General features: G+C 44.0%; 1 protein-coding gene across 11 annotated transcripts; it reads left to right on the top strand.

Moving 5' to 3' along the window:
• The first annotated feature begins 1,559 nt into the window (after window positions 1-1,559).
• On the top strand, window positions 1,560-15,815 carry SLC16A14 (solute carrier family 16 member 14). 11 transcript variants are annotated; one of them, XM_054074962.1, is made up of 8 exons: window positions 1,783-2,304; window positions 4,648-4,751; window positions 5,652-7,240; window positions 7,516-7,792; window positions 8,559-8,702; window positions 11,974-12,966; window positions 13,068-13,203; window positions 14,562-14,698. In XM_054074962.1, exons 4-7 carry the CDS (start codon window positions 7,531-7,533, stop codon window positions 13,190-13,192), a joined length of 1,524 nt encoding a protein of 507 aa, XP_053930937.1. In that variant the 5' UTR covers window positions 1,783-2,304; window positions 4,648-4,751; window positions 5,652-7,240; window positions 7,516-7,530; the 3' UTR covers window positions 13,193-13,203; window positions 14,562-14,698. The 11 variants fall into 11 exon arrangements, with proteins under 11 accessions (XP_053930938.1, XP_053930937.1, XP_053930939.1 ...); XM_054074964.1 differs by lacking the exon at window positions 13,068-13,203 and having other exon boundaries at window positions 1,785-2,304; window positions 7,516-7,588; window positions 14,562-15,815; XM_054074958.1 differs by lacking the exon at window positions 13,068-13,203 and having other exon boundaries at window positions 1,787-2,304; window positions 7,113-7,240; window positions 14,562-15,815.
• Window positions 15,816-19,179: the final 3,364 nt, after the last annotated feature.

Here is a 19,179-nt window from a genome sequence, read left to right as displayed (position 1 = left end):
AAGTCTACAAACTGAGCCACTGGAATTTTAACTGGATGCATGTGACTGTGCATGGGTGGTGCTGCACAGGGACATAACAGCCCAGAAAGTCTCTATCATTGAGGGATTTCAAGGGTGTGTTAGGCAAAGCCATGGCTGACCTGAAGTACCACAGGTCACAATCCTGCTTCCAGTGGAAGACTGGACTGGGTGGATGCCAGAGATCCCTGACAGTAAACAAAATCAAGTTACCAGTTCCTTTTGCATCTGCCTTCCACTGCCTCTCCCTCCCTCTGTTCCTCTCTCCCTTTAAGTTGTATTATGAAACGTAATTACCATCATATTTAAGGGACTAGTAGAAAGTCCTTCCTTTTCAGCTGGGGTTACTCTCCTTGTCATCCAACCATTTTATACAGTAACAATATCTAAGGCATCAAAAGCTGACAGAGTTTGTTTACATCTTATTTTACTGAATCAGGCACCTTATGCATCTTTGCTAAAAACTGCAGCCTTTTTCTGATACCATAGCATTGTTCTTCCCATTCTTACAAAATGGACTTCTTTTCTTACTGAACATCATTTGTACCCGCTCTGCTAGACTTGTGCAATTTAATGGTTAAAATTCAAAGAGCATCCATCCATACGCATCTTCCTAAGGGATTTTAGCCCAGAACCACAATGACCTACGAACCAGAACTGCTGAGGCAGTATGACACAGCTAAGTGAATTCTCCATCTGACCAATCTGCAAAACCAGAATTTCTGTCAGCACAAGGATTTCAGCACGCAGGTGGCATCTCAAGTACTACAGGGAACGTGGGTTAACAACCAGTCAAAGAAATATATTTTTAATATTTTTGACTAGTGATCCCACAATCCCAGTAAATCTCTTCCTGTAGTGGGCTTAATAAAGTGCGTTAGCATGTCAGATGGTTCACAAATCACGATGTCTCAAACTTGGGTAATAACACCAGCCCATTTCAAGCAATAAATTTCAAGTGTCATATCTCTACCATTAAACATTTAAGAAAGGAGGCTCCAGCCAAAAAGCTAATGCGGAGGTTAAAATCTGGGATAGAAATGACCATACACTGTTGGGCAAGGTATTACAAAACACAAAGTAATTGGAAACGTATACTTCAGAATGACACAATTTGCAAAGCAATACTATAATCTTTAAAAAATGGGAAATCTAGTTTTGTTTACAAAGGAGAAATAAATGAGCCCAGTCACAAGTCTCTGATGCTAATCTAGTTGGTTATTCTGGAAAAGGATTATCTTTTTAAGACTACAATGCAAAGTAGTTGAAGATTTACGTAAAGACTGAGGCCATAGCAATAGCCAATGCCTGAACCAAAACCTGATAGAAGTGTTTCATATCCATATATTTGATGGACTAGATATATAATGGAGCTGAACATGAAACTTTTATGAAAAAATAGATGAGATTCTCATGTGTAAATGGCACATAAGCCAAAAATGATGGTCAAATAAAAATGTAGAAAAAGATATATATTAAAACCCTCAAAAACAATTCTCTTTTAACTGATGCTGAACCACCATGTTGTGCACATAGACAACATGTACAACACTAAAACATTCCTGTTGGTCTCTCTGCATTTTATGTTCTCTCCAATCCCTTCTTATATGCTCTTGAGAAGCCGTCGCTCGCGCTGCTGAGCCAGTGCTGTACCACACCGAGATCCCGTGGCGATGAAAGTTTCGTACCGCAGCACGCAATCCCTTCAGCCTGGGTAAGTTCACTACAGTCAAAGCAATGCGCTGCAGAATATACCTCACTAATATCAGATTATTCGGAAAGGGACAATTGAGGTCCAGATACCGCTTGAAAAAAAATGTGAGCACATTTCTGAACTCTTTTCTTCCCACGAGGGAGGAATATTTTTGAAGCTTGTTTATGGCACAAATAAGCTTTCAAGGTTCACTCGTGGGGTGGTTTGGCTACAGAAATCGAACCAGCCTCTTCGAAGTAAACACAACCCAAGGGGCATTAAATCCTGATATCGGCGGCTTTCATTGGGCTGCGTCCTCTCCCTCTCTCGGCTGTAAATCCCGGATAACCTGTGCAGCCATAAACTTCGTTCAGCCGCCAGAGTGTGCATGTGAGAGGACTGCAAATCCCCTCCGCCAAACCAGAATCAGCCGGTATCGCAGGCATGAAAGAGCGTGGAGATTTGAAATTGCGGGGAATGGAGACCCGGCGGTGCAGGAGAGGGGCTGCCCGGGCAGAGCGAGACCCGAGGCCGCTGCCGGGCTTTAACGCTGAGTAAGCCCCGGAGCAGCCAGCGGGGCCGGCGGCAGCGCCGTGAGTACCGGCACCGCACCGGCTGCGCGGGGATGCGGGGATGCGCGGGGCTGCGGGGATGCACGGGGCTGCAGGGCTGCACAGGGATGCGGGGATGCAGGGATGCGCAGGGATGCGGGGCTGCAGGGATGCGCAGGGCTGCAGGGATGCGCGGGGATGCAGAGATGCGCGGGACTGCGGGGATGCGCGGGGATGCGCGGGGATGCAGGGATGCGCGGGACTGCGGGGTTGCGCGGAGCTGCGGGGATGCAGGGATGCGGGGCTGCCCGGGGCTACGGGGCTGCGCGGGGGTCCGGGGATGCGCGAATGCGGGATGAGCTGGGGTCCGCTGATATAGGGATGCGGGGATGCTCGGGGATGCGCGGGGGGTCCGCGGATGCGGGGATGCTCGGGGCTGCGCGGATGCGGGGCTGCGCGGGGTAAGGGGCGGCCAGAGCTTTGTGCCGCAGCCGCCCCCTCCTCCCGCCCGCCGCAGCCCGCGCCCCTCTTGGCAGGGATGGGCGGATCTGGGAGGGCGGAACGTGAGCATCACCGTCAGGGAAGCGTTTGGGGTGGGAGGGATCCTCATCGAGTCCAACCGCAAACCCGGCGCTGGCGAGTTCACCGCTAAACCGAGTCCTTAGTTTTAGAGTATCTTGAGGAGAAGGAGGGCACGGAGGTGGCGTGAGGAGCGGCTGAAGTCACTTGGTCTGTGACTTGGTTAAGCCTGGAGGAGGCTGAGAAGGGATCTCATCGTGGTCTGCAGCTTCTTCTCAAGGGGAGGAGGAGGAGCAGGTGCTGAGCTCTTCTCTCTGACCGGAGAGGAGGGCAGAAAGATGCCAGGGAAGGGTTAGGTTGGACATTAGGAGAAGCTTCTTCCCCCAGAGGGTGGTGGAGCCCTGGAGAAGCTCCCAGGGAAGCAGTCACAGCGCCAAGCCTGACAATATTCCAGAAGCATTCGGACAACGCCCTTAGCCACACGGTGTGAATGTTGGGGTGTCCTGTGCAGGTGCAGGAGTTGGAGTCCTCAGCTTTCCTGTAGCCCTTTTCAGTACTGGAACCTGCTCTAAGGTCTCCCTGGAGCCATCTCTTCTCTGGGCTGAACAATCCCTCAGCCTGTCACCTGGGAGGTGCTCCAGCCCTCTCAGTGTCTTGGTGGCCCTCTGGACTCACTCCAACAGATCCATGTCCTGTCCCAGTACATCCCCCGCCTTAGGGCTGCTCTAGTGACAGTCTAGAGCATTACAGTATAGAACGGTTACAAAATAGAGGTACAGCACCTGCTGCGGGCTGCCTGTGCCCTTGGCACCAAGGGGAGAAAAATGTTAATTCTCTGAGCCTGTTCCCACTGTCCTCGGCGATGTGGGACCACTCATGGGTCACACACAGCACCCAGCAGTCTCCCAGAGAGGGGCTTGGGAAACAGCCCTCAAGACCAAAGGGCAGCAACCTGAGTCTGGAAATTGAACTGCCTCTGGCTTCACGTAAACTTCATGCGACCCTGGCAATTATCTTAGCGTTATAAGTGTCTAATAGCCTTGATTTTCTCTTCCTCACTGGGCATGCACAGTTACACACTATGGCTCTGATCTGCAGGAGTGGCTTCTGTCCACATCTCCAGTGAAGTCATTGACATCTGAGGTGCTCAATGTATTGAAGATAGACTGGCAAAACTTAAGACACCCAAAATTAAATGTTTTTAACAATGTTTTCTCTGCATGTCTTCGATAGACAAATAATTATGTGTGTCATGTCTATGGGGAATACTGTGAAGCAAACCTCATTATTATTTATAATGTGTTTATGAGTTATAATATGTTTATGAGGAAGTGCCTTTAAAATACAAATTTGTGCTGTACCCTATAACACTGAAGGAATCAGGTACCGGAAGAGGTTACCAAAGTTTATGTAAATTATTCATCATATGGGCTTTTTACATTAAGATGAGATGGGTTTTGATATTCCAGTTGAACTACAAGCTAAAGAGCCATAGCTCCACTGCTGGTAGAGGGAATTTGCATGTTTTGCTGCTGTGTTCTTATTACAGCACCTGCATTTGTCCCAAAAATAGCTCATGAGTCAGATTTGAAACAAACACCGCAGCATCTTTGTGGGCATTGATGTTTGGGCCAATTTTCTAGGAGCTTTGCATACTGTGTACGCATACAATACAAAAAGCTTTTCTGAAAAAAACCCTAGTCCTTGCCCAGCTGATCAAACAAGAATCCAGATTCTCCTGCCTTTAAATGAAATTTCTTGTGAGGGGCTGTATTCAAACCCTGTTATTACTGTGGGTGGGTCTGCCTTGCTTGTTGGGGAAGCATGGCTGGCTTCACAAGTCAGCCGCTGTCATTTCCATTGCAGTTTCTCTCAGATTTCACAATTGCAAAGAGCCCCTTGGGCTTCTCTGCCTTCCGTGATACTGCGTTCTTGGCAGTGCTGCGGTGCAGGAAGAAGGTGGAGGGCAGGTAAGTGCATTTCTCCTGAGTGCGATAGGCCATGGGGTGATGAGTCAGGAGTGGGGAGAGGACCCAGACATCCAGTCCTTGCTTTATCCTTGCTTGAGAGTTCGTGCACTTATGGGAAATGACCTCCCTTGCTTTTGAGTGCATTAACTCTGAACTTGTGATGTTCATGGAAAATTAATAATCTAAAAGTAATAATAAGCAGGAAGCCAGTTTGAAAGGAAAATACATGCATTTTCTGAAGATCTGTGGGAGTTAATGCAAGCACGACATTAACTTGCATCTACTCAATCTAAGCCCATTCTGTCATATATTTGCATCTCAATGTCAATTATTTTTACCTTAAATAATTTTAAATTTTAAAAAGACATATCTTTCCTCTCCAATGAAGAATATTTTTGTATCCAGTTTTGTATTCAGGTGCCCACAAAACCAGTCAAAAGCATGGAAGAGAAAGCTGAGGCTCCAGATCTAATCCTGAATCTGAATCTTCAGTTACATAATTTTCTCTTCCACTATCTAAGATGTACTGTAATATCCATCACAGATTTTCATTAATCTTACACAGAGCATGTTTAACAGCTTGCGATTTTCCTTCATTCTGCTACTTGTCATTACTTCCCTTTAGCGTGATTATCCACTATCTTTATTACCTTTACGCAGTTAGTTTTCTCTTGTGAGCAGGCCAAATCCTCCAAAACGTTACACGTACTACAGTAATGGGGGACCTAGCTCCAAGTACATTAGTAGGAAGGACTTGAGATGTCATCTTCAAGACCTTCCCCCTGTGGAGGTTTTCACTGAGGCTGTCCCAGGCTGTCCTCCTATATTCAAAACAAAGTCTGCACCACTGCATGGCTCTGACTTGCCCCCCTATTAACCCTCTCCTCTCCATTACTGCAGTCCTGGTTCAGACACCCTGGAGGACCTCTAGAACGATCTCTGAGAGCAGTGCTCTTGTCTCTGCCCCTTGAGTTGGGAATAAAAAAGACAGTAAGTAATTTCAGTCTGTGTTTCCACTGGCACTCAGGTGTGGACTCATAATTGGTCCCAACTTATTTGCTTGTTCAGCGAGTGTTAAATGTGCACAATTTTTGTTCTTCCTTACTGTGCCACCAATCCCTTCCACGGCCAAGTTAGAACTAGCGATAACAGTCCATAAAGAACATCCATCTTTGATACCAGGAATACAATGTATTTTAGCTGCAGTTCGCCGTATGAGGCAAACCACTGTGCTCTGGGAGGAACCTCAATGTTGGAGCTACATGTGAGCACCTGTACTGCAATAAGACTTGTGGGCACTTCACTCCGAAGGCGACTTACCCAGGAGCCAGTCTGGGGAGGTTACATATCAGCAGGTTTTCACTGTCATCTGTAGAAGGAACTTTAGCCAGTCTGCTCTGACTCCATGTATTAGTGTGAAATACTTCAAGGGCGTCTCTGGATGATTATCTAGCAATAAGAAAGAAGTAAAATAGTCTGGAAAGGCAACAACTTGAGAAGCAAATTATACTTGTGTATTTAAAGACAACAGCCCAAATTTCCAGTCAGTAGAGACCCTGAGTTACTCCTTTCACTGCCAGTTTCCCATAGTGAGGATCTAGTCCCCAGGCACACCTTCTGAGGGCTCACAGAATACATCAGGAGCTGCTTTAAACAATTTTTGATAACTTTCTTCTCTCTTTTGACCGTCGTGAAGCGGATGGCGCTTTTTATTTCTCCAGAGAAGAAAAGGAGACAAAAAATTACCATCTCTGGTAATTTGTATCATTACATTTCTAGTCTCCATGGAAACCGATGTGGTGCTCCACGGTCGGGTAACATTTCAATATGTTGCAGCAGAAATCGGATGGAGGGAAGGCTGGGTTCTGCACCTTGCCTGTTCATCAGTTGAAAAAGGGTTTGCAATTGTTTTCACATTGTTTTGCAGTCCTCACCTAGAGTAAGAATGGAAGAAATCAAAGTAATCAAATTAAGCTATTTTGGTTTGATCCTACATATATCTATGCACATAACTCTGTCACTGGGTTTGATTCTGATAGGTACTGACATTAATTTGGAAGAATTATTTGGTTTTAGTGGGATTATATGGATTAATACTATGGAAACTGAAAGCCTAATAGCAAACTATTAGTCAAGTTGACTGTAATAAAAAGCTTGCCAGAGAGGCAGTAACAAAACCCTTGTTGTAATTTATGTAAGCAAAGCATTTGAAAATCAAGAACCTTAAATCTTTATCTTTCTTCGCCTCCACGCTTGTTCTTACACTACTAAGGAAGAAATGCATCTCAACACTGGTTTCCTTTGAAAGATACGGTAACTTCATCTAGCTGCCTCTTCAGGATTTCCTTTTTTTATTCCAAGCTTCACCAACTTGAACACAAAGGCACATAATCTTCCTGGGACAGCAGAGGGTCATACAGAGGGGAGGACAGTCTTTTCTTGTGACCGCAGTCAACCCATGAAGAGCGAGTGCTGCCAGCCACTTACAAGTAAGTATATAGTGATGGAAATAATGCAGCCTACTGTCACTCTGTAAGCACTCCTGCATAGACAGACATGATAATAAGGTACACAAAGAAGTCCATTAATTAGAGAATTTTCTAAGCATTTTATGTTTGAACAACAAAACCCCAGCATTCACTTTACAACTGCACTAAACCACAATGGTGAAATACAGTAGGGATTTGTGCTATTTGCTGTAACCAAACTACAAAGTCTGGTCCTTTTGTATGTGTTTTGAAGGTATTTGCTGCATTTGTTTCAGAATACTGTGGAGAAAATGTATGCTAGTCGAGAGGATATTGGATATGATTTTGGAGATGACTCAAAAGCTGAGAGTAAGCCAATTAAGCCTAATGCAAACATCGATGGAGGATGGGCTTGGATGATTGTACTTTCCTCTTTCTTTGTGCACATACTTATCATGGGGTCCCAAATGGCCCTCGGAATACTCAACATGGAATGGCTTGAAGAGTTTAATCAAAGTCGTGGCTTAACAGCGTGGGTTAGCTCCCTCAGCATGGGCATTACACTTATTGTAGGTATGTTCCAGCGTAACTTATTTCAAAACTACGAAGAAAATGTTTGCCACTCATCCCTCAAGTTTTTTCTTACAGTTTTCCATTTTATTAGCAGAGCTGCCCCAGTTGACTTTTTAAAGTCACCAGGACAAATTGTACAAGTTAGAGGGATAAAGGGAACAACAGGGAAGATGATAGAGAAGACAATTACTCCAGGAGACAGCATGAGCAGGAAAGAATGCCTGTGGATTCAAGGTCTCACTAGAATAAAGAAAACAGATGATTTATGAAGCATGTGGTCCTCCCTGTACTCTATATGGGAGGTGAAAATGTTGATTTTGGACAATATAATACCTGGAGGGGTATGTTTGTGTATATATGAAAAAAATGTGTTTAGGCCTGCCTAAAATATTGCACTGAAAACAAGATAAACCGCTTAATTTCCAGTTACTTGTTAAAAGGACCTGCAGTCACACAGCATTAGTATTGGGAACAACCTTTCAGTTTCTTCCTCTGTTTAAGCTGTCTCTTCTTTATGGGGCAACTGAGATGTTAGGTCCTATGGGCATTTGTTAAGTGTTTGGTTGGTTGGTTGAATTTTTCATTCCACAATTTTAACAGTAATAGGGAAAATAAACAGAGTTGCCTGAGTAGCCTGGTCTGTAACATTTTGTTCAAAACATGAAAAGTCTTCACGTGAAAAAATATTAAAGAGTATAGAGAATTAAATAAATAATTTAACATTATTTCGTGTGTTTTAACAGGTCCTTTTCATGTGCTTTAACAGGTCCTTTCATTGGTTTATTCATCAGCATGTGCGGATGCCGCAAGACAGCTATAATTGGAGGGATATTGAATGCCATAGGTTGGATACTGAGTGCCTATGCCTCAAACGTGCACTACCTCTTCCTGACGTTTGGAGTGACAGCTGGTAAGCCGTGCTAATGTTTGAAAGCTCCTTCAATTATTTTTGATTCCTTTGAAAGTTCTCTGCGTGAGTGAAGAAGGAAATTAGACTGTAAAGTTATTCCAGCTCTTCTTTCACACTCTTTACAGCCTGTTATCTTTTTGGAAAACTTATTTATTTGCTCTGCGGATTGGGCCAAATGACTTCTGTTGTCATTTAAATCTGCTGTGAGAAGATGGTACTTTATCTGTTTCTCCCAAATGAATATATTAGAGGACATTTTTAATTAGAAGAATTAATGTAACCCAAACTCTAGCAAGTGTAATTTAAAGATGGTAAAACTCTGTTGAATTGTATATCTAGCCAACTCCTCTCTTTGTCACAGGAAGAAACAGCAAATGTTTTCTACAGGAGCTGCTCCCCGTTAATTAAATACCAGATTATGATAACTATGTACTGCTTCAAAACCCATTTTCAAGGGTGTTGTGTGTTACTGCTGGTAGGCAGCGAGGCCTCACAGAGCTGCACACTCACTCTCCCAGAGTGGAGTGGGGGAGAGTATTAGGAGGGTAAAAGTGAGATAAAAGCAGTTTAATAAGTAAAGCAAAACCTGCTTGCAGAAGCCAAGCAAAATAAGGAATTCATTCACAACTTCGCATAGGCAGGCAGATGTCTTGCCATTCCCAGTAAAGCAGAACTTCATCAGGTGTGGTGGTTACTCAGGAAGGCAAATGCCACAACTCTGAATGTCTCCTTTTCCTCCTTCTTTCCCCTGGTTTTGTTGCTGAGCATGATGCCATATGGCACTGAGCAGCAACAACTACAACATCCCTCTGTTATCCATAGTGTCTGGGTCACAAATCCCGAACGCAACCCCATATGGGCTACTATGAAGAAAATTAACTTTATCCCAGCCTCAATTAGGACCATGCACGTGGCCGTATTTCATATGTAGTTTCTAATGGAAGGATATTCGGATTGCATCAACAACCACTAATAAATAGTAAATAATATTGCTACTTTTTTTTTCACAATCACTAAAAGAAGTAATATTTTGTCATTTTTATTGGAATTAAGTCTCTAGAAAACCTTTAGACGTGTAGGAGCCCAATCAAAATACAAAAAGGCATGCGTGATCAGGCATCTTTCTTGAAAACCAATACATCCTTAGTACCTGAATTCTCAGTTTCTGGCAAAATGTGGCTTCTTGTGAAAATAGTTAATTACTTCAAGAACCTTAAGTAGAAGAATACTTAAAGCACTATTCAATTTTTTTCACTACTCATTTGCAAATTCCTGAACAGAGAACAATAATTACAGGCAGGGGTTTGCCCTTTTTGGAATTTCTGTCTCCATATATATTGAATATAAGCAAGCAGGCAGGAATCTACGCACTCTTTCTCTCAGCCTTTGCTGCTTTTCAGCAAAAGCGTACCAAAAATACCAGACAAAAAGGCAGAGATTGTACAGAGAATTTACAGAGGCAAATTTTTACATGAGGTGGAGAAATGAGATGCTGTTGCAGGAGTAATTCTGGCCAGGTGCCTGAGATGTTTCCCCCAACCCCACAAAACCTCCATTCAGTGTCCTCTCACTCCCCACCCCCTCACTCCCCATCCCCTCACTCTCCGTTGCTTCACTCTGTCCCCTCACCTCACTCCATCCTCTCAGTCCTCATCCCCTCCCACTCCATCTTGTCAATCCTCATCCCCTCCCTCTCCGTCCCCTCACTCCAGCCTCTCACTCCTCACCTCCTCCCTCCCCAATTTATATGATTTCTTATTCGTGAGGATGTGCAGGGAAGCACAGTGAGCTGTTTAATATCTTCATCAATGATGCAGACAGCGAGATTGAGTGCACCCTCAGCAAGTTTGCAGATGACACCAAGCTGAGCAGTGCAGTTGTTATACCAGAAGGATGGAATGTCATCCAGAGGGACCTGGATAAGCCCGAGAAGTGGGTCTGTGTCCTGGGCTGCATCAAAAGAAGCCTGGCCAGCAGGGCGAAGGAGGGGGTTCTGCCCCTCTTTTCCTCTCTTGTGAGACCTCATCTGAAGTATTGTGTCCAGTTCTGGAATCCTCAGCAGAAGAAGGATATGGAGCTGTTGGAATGAGTCCAGAGGAGGGCTACAAAGATGATCAAAGGGCTGGAGCACCTCCCACAAGAGGACAGGCTGAGGGAGTTGGGGTTGTTTAGCCTGGAGAAGAGAAGGCTTCGAGGAGACCTTATAGCGACCTTCCAATACCTGAAGGAGCTACAAGGAAGCTGGGGAGGGGTTGTTCATAAAGGCTTGTGGTGATAGCACTATAGCTATAAACTGGAGAGGGGCAGATTTAGACTAGACATGAGGAAATTCTTCACTATGAGGGTGGTCAGACACTGGCCCAGGTTGCCCAGGGAAGCTGCGGCTGCCCCATCCCCGGAGATGTTCAAGGCCAGGTTGGATGGGGCCTTGGGCAGCCTGATCCAGTGGGAGGTGTCCCTGCCCATGGCAGGGCATTGGAACTGAATGATCTTTAAGGTGCCTTCCAACCCAAACTATTCTATGATTCTGTGATTCTATGAACACCAGCACAAGGATGAGCCCAGGCTGTTTTTTCAGTGTGTTCCGAAGGCAATGGCAGGCTGGTCTGACGCGGCAGGGAGGCTTATGGAGGGCAGAGAGCTTTCCTCATAGTCTGTGGCTGGGCTTGGGGAGGGAAACCTTGTGCAAAGTAAAAACCTGACCATGTATTTGCAGAATTAAGAAATAAATGCTTCTGACAGGCAAACCAGGTCAGCTCTGACCCCCGTGCAGACTCCTGAAATATGTCTCACCATCACAGTGGTTCCACAGGGATAGAGCAAGGACAAATATCCAGTCTGGATTTTCCTTGCTGGTGAATGTATATGTGTCCATTAAGCAGATTCTGGTGGCTAATACTATCAGATGCAAGATACAGTTATTTCAAAGTAGGCTTTGGTTATGTGTGTTGCCATATTAACTGCTACTGATTTATTGTGGGATGTTTGGGGCTTTTCAGTGGTTCCATGCTGAACTGAGGTAAAGATTTTACCTTCCTCTTGTTTCATTTTTTCCAGCAGTTACATAGCAGTATTTGTTCTCACTGGAATGAGTATTGCAAATTTTGGAATATACTGTGGGACAGAAATGAAAGTTAACATGAGAACTGAATATTTATTCTAGTCTTACTACTATGCTTGCACAAAAGTGAGGAATAAAACTGATTCTTTTTCACTGCCTTTTATCCAGTTGGCAAGAAGTTCAGATTGACTTTGTTTCTTATTTTCATAGGCATTGGAAGTGGTATGGTTTATTTGCCTGCAGTGGTCATGGTAGGGCAGTATTTTCAGAAGAGAAGAGCGCTTGCACAAGGGCTCAGTACCACGGGAACAGGGTTTGGAGCTTTCCTAATGACTGCCTTACTGAAGTACCTCTGCACCGAATTTGGATGGAGGAATGCCATGTTCATCCAGGGCGCCATCTCCCTGAACCTTTGTGTCTGCGGGGCGCTTATGAGACCGCTCTCTCCCAAAGGCAGTAGTGAAAAGTATATTGTGAGAAGTAACAGTGAAGATAATCAGGCAAAAGCTCTATCCCATTCTGCAAAGACGATAAAATCGAACGGAGTCCTCAGTGAAGAACCAGAAAAAAAAGAAGAGTCAACAAATGAAGAAGTGCTTGACAGTGTTCAGCACACAGAAACTGGAGGCAGATCTAGAAGTGGAAGGAATATGTATGGACTGCGCATTCTTAAGACAGTAAGCCAGCTGACGGTTACAGTCAGGAAAGGCTTTGCATTATGGTACTCCAGCTACTTTGGAGCTGCATCACTGTTTACCAATAGAGTATTTGTGGCCTTTGTAATTTGGGCTTTGTTTGCCTATAGCAGCTTTGTCATTCCCTTTATTCACCTTCCAGAAATAGTCAAGCAGTACAACTTATCTAGTCAGAACAATATATTTCCTTTGACATCCATTATAGCCATTGTTCATATTTTTGGTAAAGTGATCCTTGGAATCATCTCTGATTTCCCGTGCATAAGCACGTGGAACGTCTTCCTCACGGCTAACTTCACCCTGGTCACCTGCATACTTACTTTGCCACTAATGCACGCATACATTAGCCTGGCTGTGGTTTGTGCTCTAATAGGATTTTCTAGCGGCTATTTTTCTTTAATGCCTGTCGTGACTGAAGATTTAGTTGGAACTAAACACCTTGCAAATGCCTATGGCATCATCATTTGTGCCAATGGAATATCTGCATTGCTTGGACCACCCTTTGCAGGTAAAAAGTTCAAATTTCTAACCAACAGACGTTTGTATGATAACCATGTGACTTGTTATATTATTAAGCTTTCTTATAAGTATGTGTGTTTAACATTACAGCTGCTCTAGAACGGACTGTAGAATCCAGCTTGACACTGTACAGACTTACAGATCACATCTACTGGGCGTGCTCACTATTCACACACAAATTACCATCCTTGCAAATAACCCCAGATCTATTATAATCATTTCAATGGTATGTTTCCTTAAAAGAGTATCATATACTTTATTAAAAGGAGAAAGTTTTAACCTATTTTATGTGTTTTGTGTATTATATACACAATACGTACTCATGCCCCTAACTAGATGAAGAACTGATGCGTAGTTTTCAGGGTAGGCAGGAGTTTGTACCACAGTATTACCCCAGGAACAGCATGGTGTATTTGGGTGTCACCACTCTAAGTTGCCAGTGGATATGTTGATGTAACTAACTTAGCTTTGCCTTCCTTCAGCCAGAAATATCTACCTTGTGGAATGCACTGATCATTATCTCTTTACTGCCACCCACAGCAGAAGGCAGAAGTGTATGTCTATTATCCCTGAAGTTATTTAGGTTGAAACAAACAGACTCCAGCAATCTTTTACAGAAACACAAATGAGAAGAAAGTGCTAAGAAACCGTGTGAGTAACAGCTATGGTCAGCCAGGGGTGGTACAAGGCCGAACTGAAGCTATTAGCAGCACAAGGAACCCAGAAAAGCCAGACTACACCCGCCTTCTCTCCCCATCCAGTGAGCTGACACAATTTAGAAGAGAACTCATTTAGTGGTCTTTGAGAAGCAGCAGGATTTGCTCTACCATATATTCTTCCAGCACCTCTCATTCTGTGCTGTCTTTGTTAATGAAGCAAATAGGATACAATTAGTTGATGTAAAAAAAGCTTCTGATCTTGAGGTTACATCGCAATGCAATCAGCATGACACTAGGGAATGTTGCTATTTTGGGTTCTCAAAACTTTCTGAAGTAACTTTAATGTATTTTTGCAAAGGCATTAAGGTTGGAATTACAGTCATTGTGGTACCGAGATTCTATCTCTTGAAAAGTCTTTTACCAGAAAGTGAGTCTTGGAGAAGGCCATTGCCAATGTGCTTGCCTGCACAAGGCGTAGCATTTGAACTCACCTGCAGTATTGGGCATTTTGCAAAGAAAATAGTAGACTGGAAGAACTAAGTGTTTTGGGATTCCAGAATGACTGTTTTAATGTCAGACCCGTAATATAACTTATTTGAAAAAAAATACAGCTTTAGAGAGCAGCTTGCTTGGCTTCTGGGGATGGCACATGGCTAGAGTCCCATTTTGAGTCCCCTGACACTTAAATGAGGGGATAGGTTTTGCACTAGTTTTGGGTTTTGGTGAATGAACGAGATTTTTTTTTAATACATTTCCATTTGCAGTCTCTAGAGGAGGAGATTTTTTTCCATCTCTTTTCCCCCAAAACATCTACAGATTTGACTGAAATGTCATGACAGAAATGTGCAGTGTTTTCCATATTTTGCCATGCAATGTACCTTGTTGTCAAGCTTTGTAACAAATGTGTTTTGTCCTTATTTTGCAGGTTGGATCTATGACATCACACAAAAATATGATTTTTCTTTTTACATATCTGGCTTGCTATACATGGTGGGAATAATATTTTTACTTTTACAACCTTGTATTCAAAAGAGACAACTGAGAGAAAAATCTACAGAAGAGGCACAAGTATAGAACAAATTCCAGAAGTTTTTTTACAGAACTTTTTTGTTTTCATATTCCTACTGTATGAACCAACCACGCTGAGCTGCACTGCAGTGAAAAGCAACTATGCTCCAAAATGCTTATAAATTATTAGAAATATGCTTTTAAAATTACTTAAGATCTTTTACTTTAGAATTAACAAATATAGACATTAAAAGCACCCTGCCACTGTTTATAATTGGAATGACGCTGGGAGCCTTTAACTTAGCTTCTCTTTTAATTTTTCACCACTAACCTTTGGTGAAACTCCATTGACTGCAGTGCAGTTACTCCTGATTTACACTAGTCTTGCAAGAGAATTACATCAGGATATGAACAATTTATAAAACTTCTTCCTACTATGTATTCTGTCTGCTAAAAGATTATTTACTAAGTATGAGAAAAGGATCGTATTTCTTACCTGGCTAGTCAAGTACTGTTGAAATGCTATTACAATAGTTCAATTAATTCACTGTAGTAAAACTACTATTTCTGTGATGCAGAACTGAAGAAAAGTTCTTATATTTTTCTGAAATTACTCTTTTCTTTAAGGATTTTTTATTTTTTTGAGTATCAACTGCATAGTAAAGCAGCCACAGTCAATACATAGCCTGCATTATAAATAGTCTGATATTTAATGCATCTGAAGTAAAAGAAAAGCAGAAAGAGGCAACACATGGAAAATATTATTGCTATTCACAGACTGAAAACTGATTCCAGAAACTGTCTGAAATTTCTGGCTGCTTTACCTAGTTAAAGGTGTTGTAGAAGTTTATAACAGTATCAGTGACTTCTTCCGTGCTAAAGAAAGAGTTGGGCAAAGTTGGCCAGATATGACTTTAGAGAGCACTGGACTACAGCACACTGAAATTTTTTACAATTAATTTAATAACGGAACCTGTTACTTTATGAGCAATCGCATTGGTGCTTATCATGTACGCCATGAACTGTTTAATACTGGTCACATTTGAGATATTTATTCACTAGAAAATCTGGTAATGCAGAGCATGGAAGAGCTAAAGAACATGGAAAATATTCAAATCAATTTTCTTAAACAACACTAAGCGCCTGGTAATCAATGCAGAAGGTTTTGTATGGTGGTACAAGACATACTTTTTTCAACTTTGAAAGGCGAGTCTGATGTTAATTTTCTTTTTCATAGCTGCAAGGTTGGTTAAAAAAAGTTATGAACTGCAACTTGCATTGTCCTACATTGCAATTCACCAGCTTCTGTTTCGCACTTCTACAGCTGTTGGCTTTAAAATAGGTCACTGAAATAAGCCAAGTTAAAGAAGAAAACTTTCAGAAAACCCCAAACTGCTTTAAGGTTTAGATCAGTTCATTATATAGGATATTTCTGTGTGGCCTTTAAAATTCACATTAAAAGATCCGAGGTGATGTGAACTGCAGCGTGTGTTCTGAACACACAGTCAGTAGTTTCTTAAAATGTTGGAGGAAATGTTCATGTAAACTATACTTTCAGATCAGTTCTTTTGTTACAGGTTTAATGTCTTTTCGGTGTGAATGCTGCTGCGAGCTTATTTTACCCGAGCTGTCTGTTATTGGTGAAATATATGGATTGAAGTGATGATTTCCCTCAATTTCCTTTTTTTCCCCTTTTGACAGATAAGTACGGTTTATACTCAGATCTTCACTTTGTCTTTTGTCAAAATCAACTTTATTTACATCCTACCGTAATGCATAACCTGTTGTACACTCATGTTATCTGCAGTATCTCTTTCTATGGAGGTCCTTACTGGGCCATATGATGGGAATAAACGTACATTACCTAAAGTTTCACTTGCTGTTCATTTACTAATTAAGTTCAATGACCACAGCAAAGCTATCTCAGAGCCTGTGTGCTCCTGTTTCTGTTCTTGAATTGTGAGAGTGATCACACCGCAGGCACGCACGAACTGCCAGCAGATTTTACCAAAGCAAAAGCAAGGATTACTGGGGGAAAATTGCTGCAGAAATCCCGAAACAAAGTTTTAAAGTTTTCTTTAAATTTCTGCTAGCTCTGCCTCAAACCATTCTGCCGTTCCTATGAAAGTGGCCATTAAGTTGGAGGTTGGAACTAGATGATCTTTAAGGTCCCTTCCAACCCAAACTATTCTATGATTCTACTATTCTAAGTTAAAACCAGTGCAGACTGGGTTTAGGTGCCATGTATTTGCGTTTTCAGATACAGGGTTCCAGTAAAACCAAAACGGAAAGCAAAAGGCCAATCACTGCCAGTACTGCCCAGGGGATGCAGGAAGCGCACTGTACCACATCCTCATCCCCGCACCACCTGTCGCATTGCAACTCCTCCTGCACTGTACCGGCACCCAAAACTTACTCCCACCCACATCTGCACCCACCCCTCCTCCCATTCACACTGCTCCCACATCTGCAACCATCCCCGACTCATCTTCTTACACATCTTGCACCCTGCATCCCACATCTCAACTAATCTCCTCCTGCATCCTGCACTCCGCATCCCACATCCTGACTCATGCTCTCCTGCATCCTGCACTGTGCACCCCGCATCCCGCCTCATCCCCTCCTGCATCCCGCATGCCGCATCCCGCCTCATCCCCTCCCGGATCCTGCATGCTGCATCCCGCCTCATCCCCTCCTGCATCCCGCATCCCACCTCATCTCGTCCTGCATCCTGCACCCTGCATCCCACATCTCAACTCATCCTCTCCTGCATCCTGCACTCTGCATCCCGCACTCTGCATCCCACGTCCCGACTCATGCCCTCCCGCATCCTGCATTGTGCACCCCACATCCTGCCTCATCCCCTCCTGCATTCCGCCTCATCTCCTCCTGCACCCTACATCGCGCATCCCGCCTCATCCCCTCCTGCATCCTACATCCCGCATCCTGCTTCAGCCCCTTCCGCATCCCACATCCCGCCTCAATCCCTCCTGCATCCCGCATCCCGCCTCATCCCCTCCCGCGCCCCGCACCCCCGTGCGCGGCCGCCGGGCTCCCCCTGGCGGGCTCGGGGCCCATCTCCCGGCCGTTTCCCCCCGTTCCCAGCGAACCGAAGGGATGCGACCCCGCCCCGGGAGACGGGGCGGCGCAGCCCCTCGCTGGGGGAGCGCTCGGAGCGGGCAGAGCGCGCCCGCACGGGGCTGCCCGCGGGGAACCGCCGGGCTTTGTCTCTTTGTAGACGGAGCTGCTTTTACGATATTTAAACGTAGCACCTGCTGGAAACCTAAACTACTTTGAAACGCATCTGAACGCTCTGGAGAGCAGGGTTCGGGCACAGAAGTGGAGCGAGAGGACTATGCTTTGGGTAACAAACGGAGGCACCTGTGTGGTTCAGGCTATGAGGATGCGCTCCCCGGGGGATGCGGAGCCTTTCACGCTGTTCAGTCCCCAGGGTAGAGACTGGGCTGGTTTGCCCCTCTGAAAATCTGAACGTGCTAATTTATAATTCCACAGAGAGCAGCACTCCATGCTACAAGTAAGTTAATCTGGAAAAGAAAACGTATAGCATTGGGGAAAACTTTTAATTCCTTAAAAACACTGCTGCTTTGAGAGAAAGAGAGCACGGCATTGCTAGCTGGAATAGGTTATTGCATCTTGCCAAAATCTTACCTTTATTATTATCCAACTTAATTCTTCCCAGGATTTCCTTAAGTTCCCGAATACCCAAGGCTTTGTGTTGAACTAAGGACAAGGCCCTCCACAGTGCCTCATCCTGCTCCACTCATGCTCTGCAGATGACAGCTGGATTCCAAACACACTGGTAAATCGTTTCCTGACCTCCCTTCTCTTCCTCTACTTTAGCTGTTTTTATTCCCTCACCCTCTACCGGTTGTTCCAGTCACAATATCAGCTGTTCTATCTTCAAACTGAACTAAAGCCCAGAATTCAGCAAGCTTATCTACTCCATTTCTGAATTCATTACATGCTCTATTTTGCTATGTCACCATTTTCTCCTGTGCTTTCTTTACGCTGTCTCCTACTCCTCGTGCTCCCCTGAACTCCCTCTCGCTAAAGCACCTGCAGTGCCTACAGGAACAGCAGCACAGCCACATCCTCTTGAACTGCCAGCAGCCTTGTACAGAACTACCCTTGAAATCTTGGGCCATATAGCCTCGAAATAACAAACCCTGTGAGTAATCTCATCCTGACACAATTTGGAGAAGTACTCTGTACAGAGACATGTCCTGTTCTCCAAACTAAAAGGTTAATCTGTCCCTCTGAAGTCTTTCAGAGAGTAGCTAGCTGTCATATCAGGCTCAACATGACTAGACCTGTTTTTATCTTCCTCCTAAGATCTCAACATCACTTATGTTTTTAATAACTGTACAACCCATAACTTGAAAGGCTTCATTCTAGGCTCCAACAGCACCCCTGGGGATAAGAATCAGGTTATTTTTCTCTTTAATAGACATCTCTTCCTATTTTTTCATAAGCTGAAACCCTTTTCTCCTCCTACCTGAGTTACTGCAGCAGCC

Source organism: Cuculus canorus, chromosome 9 (genome assembly GCF_017976375.1).
Source record: "Cuculus canorus isolate bCucCan1 chromosome 9, bCucCan1.pri, whole genome shotgun sequence".
Classification (NCBI taxonomy): domain Eukaryota; kingdom Metazoa; phylum Chordata; class Aves; order Cuculiformes; family Cuculidae; genus Cuculus; species Cuculus canorus.
The sequence above is the reverse complement of the archived record's forward strand: the minus strand, read 5'-3'. Positions and strand labels throughout refer to the sequence as shown.

What these genes read in the sequence shown, in the direction of transcription:
- SLC16A14 (XM_054074961.1), top strand. Translation starts at nt 7,531, where the DNA reads ATGTATGCTAGTCGAGAGGATATTGGATATGATTTTGGAGATGACTCA. An exon ending in GACGTTTGGAGTGACAGCTG is followed by an intron (nt 8,703 to 11,973) that starts GTAAGCCGTGCT and finishes TTATTTTCATAG; the next exon opens with GCATTGGAAGTGGTATGGTT. An exon ending in GCTTGGACCACCCTTTGCAG is followed by an intron (nt 12,967 to 14,561) that starts GTAAAAAGTTCA and finishes CTTATTTTGCAG; the next exon opens with GTTGGATCTATGACATCACA.